Below are 1,802 nucleotides of genomic sequence, written 5' to 3'. Positions count from 1 at the left end.
AGCTCCAGGCAGCGGTCAGCCTAGTGACCAGCCACCTGCGCGCCTGCCTGAAGCCGTCTGCCCACAGGGCCAGGCAGCTCAGCCAGGCAAAGCACTACCTACGGCATCCGCCCAAACCGGGGACGGACGGGGACTCCTTGGCGCCACAACTAGTTGCGCAGAGATCCAAAACAAGTGCTGACGGAATTCTTCAGTTTCAATGAAGTTCCCTAAAACACCTCAGCAAATTAGTTCATCTCCGTAACACTTAAACATGGGCACAAGACAAAAACTTTAAACATTTAGTCTTAAGCTACTGAAGTGATGAATACCGACTCGCTGTAAACATCTGTGTAAAGTTTCCATTTTAAATCAATCTCAAATTAAATACTTTTTACATGTTAAGTTGAACCAGCTTCACAGATCTGTACTCATTTGCCTGTTCTTCAAAGAGAAGAATAATCTTATGTTAGTTATTTTCATTAGCAATAAAAGTTCAAATAAACTTTCTGTGAATCCTCTGATTTTTCTTCATAAAGCTGATGACTTCTTTATCCCACCGCTACTAAAAAAACCACCAATGACAGCTTCCAAACAAAATTCTATTTAATGAGACATACTCAGCCAATATAATTAAGAACTGTCAGCACACTGCAGTTTTATGCCTTGATGGCATATTTCCGGATAGGGTACAAACGTTCTTTTCGCTGCTGTTTTTTGGTCTTCAGATTTTCTTCATGTTTATTTAATCTGCGTCTCATGGCACGAGTCTTCTTCGGCCGCAGATCAAGAGGCTTATACTTTTTGCCCTATTTGCAAAAATACACAAAAAGTTGAGTATGAGAGACTGCAAGGCAGCAATTAGGTGCACGAGCTTATAGAGAGCCAAGTTGCCTGTAAGAACAACATCAGCAGGAGTGCTTTAAGCTTCTTTTTATTGGGACTATCATTACAGTCTAGAAGTTTAAGAGAACTTCTCTCCACTGGGAAACATGAGTTGATTCTAACTTTTGTACTAGTTGTACTAGCTTTGACTCAGGTTTCAGTAATGCTTAATCTTATAAGTCCCAGTTATCCCACACCTCCTGAAAAGCTCTTTTTTTCTATATATATTCTATATAATTCAAACACCAAGAAATAATATTGTGAAAATTATAGAAACTTATTGAGATAAAAAACTCCTTGGTAACCTGCAACATGATTAAAATTTAGGAGAGTATCTGCATTTCTGGAAACTGCACCTGTATTCTACACCCCAGAGAAGTGATGCTGCCCAGAAGACTCTCCTGGCAAAAGCAGATTCACACTGAGCTTACAGAATTCAGAACTACTGGACTACCCTGCTCACAGAAGGGTAGTCCTGCAATACTACTTAAAAAGGAACCATGACTAGAGAACTTTAAAACTGAATATAAATGAGTATGTTTTTCTTGAGTTTTAAGCTTTTAAGTAACAATCTACAAAATTAATTCCTTCCTACAAACTACGTTAAGAGAAAAAAGACCACTATGGAAGATGTTTGGACTTACCTTGTAAAACTTCCTCAAGTTCTCTTTCTGGGTCTGATTGATAACAGTCAGGACTCTGGCAATGGATTTGCGCACCACACGTCTGCATGTGGAAAAAAAAAGCATGTCTCAGAACATACTGAAAGACAAGTACCGTAGATTTAGAACCCAAAGTATAGAAAACGTGTACAGGCCACAACCAAGGAACTTGCGTTGTACCACGTTGTGGCAAAACACCAACAACTTCCGGCGGATCTCAGCTTAACACCTCCGAGCAAAGAGACACGCAAACCGATTTTCAAGCCTGCAAGTATT

The 1,802-nt window shown here is 39.9% G+C and overlaps 1 protein-coding gene across 1 annotated transcript; it reads right to left on the bottom strand.

The window, feature by feature from the left end:
• Positions 1–570: 570 nt before the first annotated feature.
• RPL35 (ribosomal protein L35) lies at positions 571–1,590 on the bottom strand (the record flags this gene model as incomplete). Its single annotated transcript, XM_009584956.1, has 2 exons — positions 571–788; positions 1,509–1,590. Coding segments are annotated over 2 exons (232 nt in total), but the record flags the coding sequence as incomplete, so codon positions are not given.
• Positions 1,591–1,802: the final 212 nt, after the last annotated feature.

Source organism: Fulmarus glacialis, unplaced genomic scaffold, assembly GCF_000690835.1.
Source record: "Fulmarus glacialis isolate BGI_N327 unplaced genomic scaffold, ASM69083v1 scaffold9539, whole genome shotgun sequence".
Taxonomy (NCBI): Eukaryota; Metazoa; Chordata; class Aves; order Procellariiformes; family Procellariidae; genus Fulmarus; species Fulmarus glacialis.
This window is presented reverse-complemented; position numbering and strand designations above follow the sequence as displayed.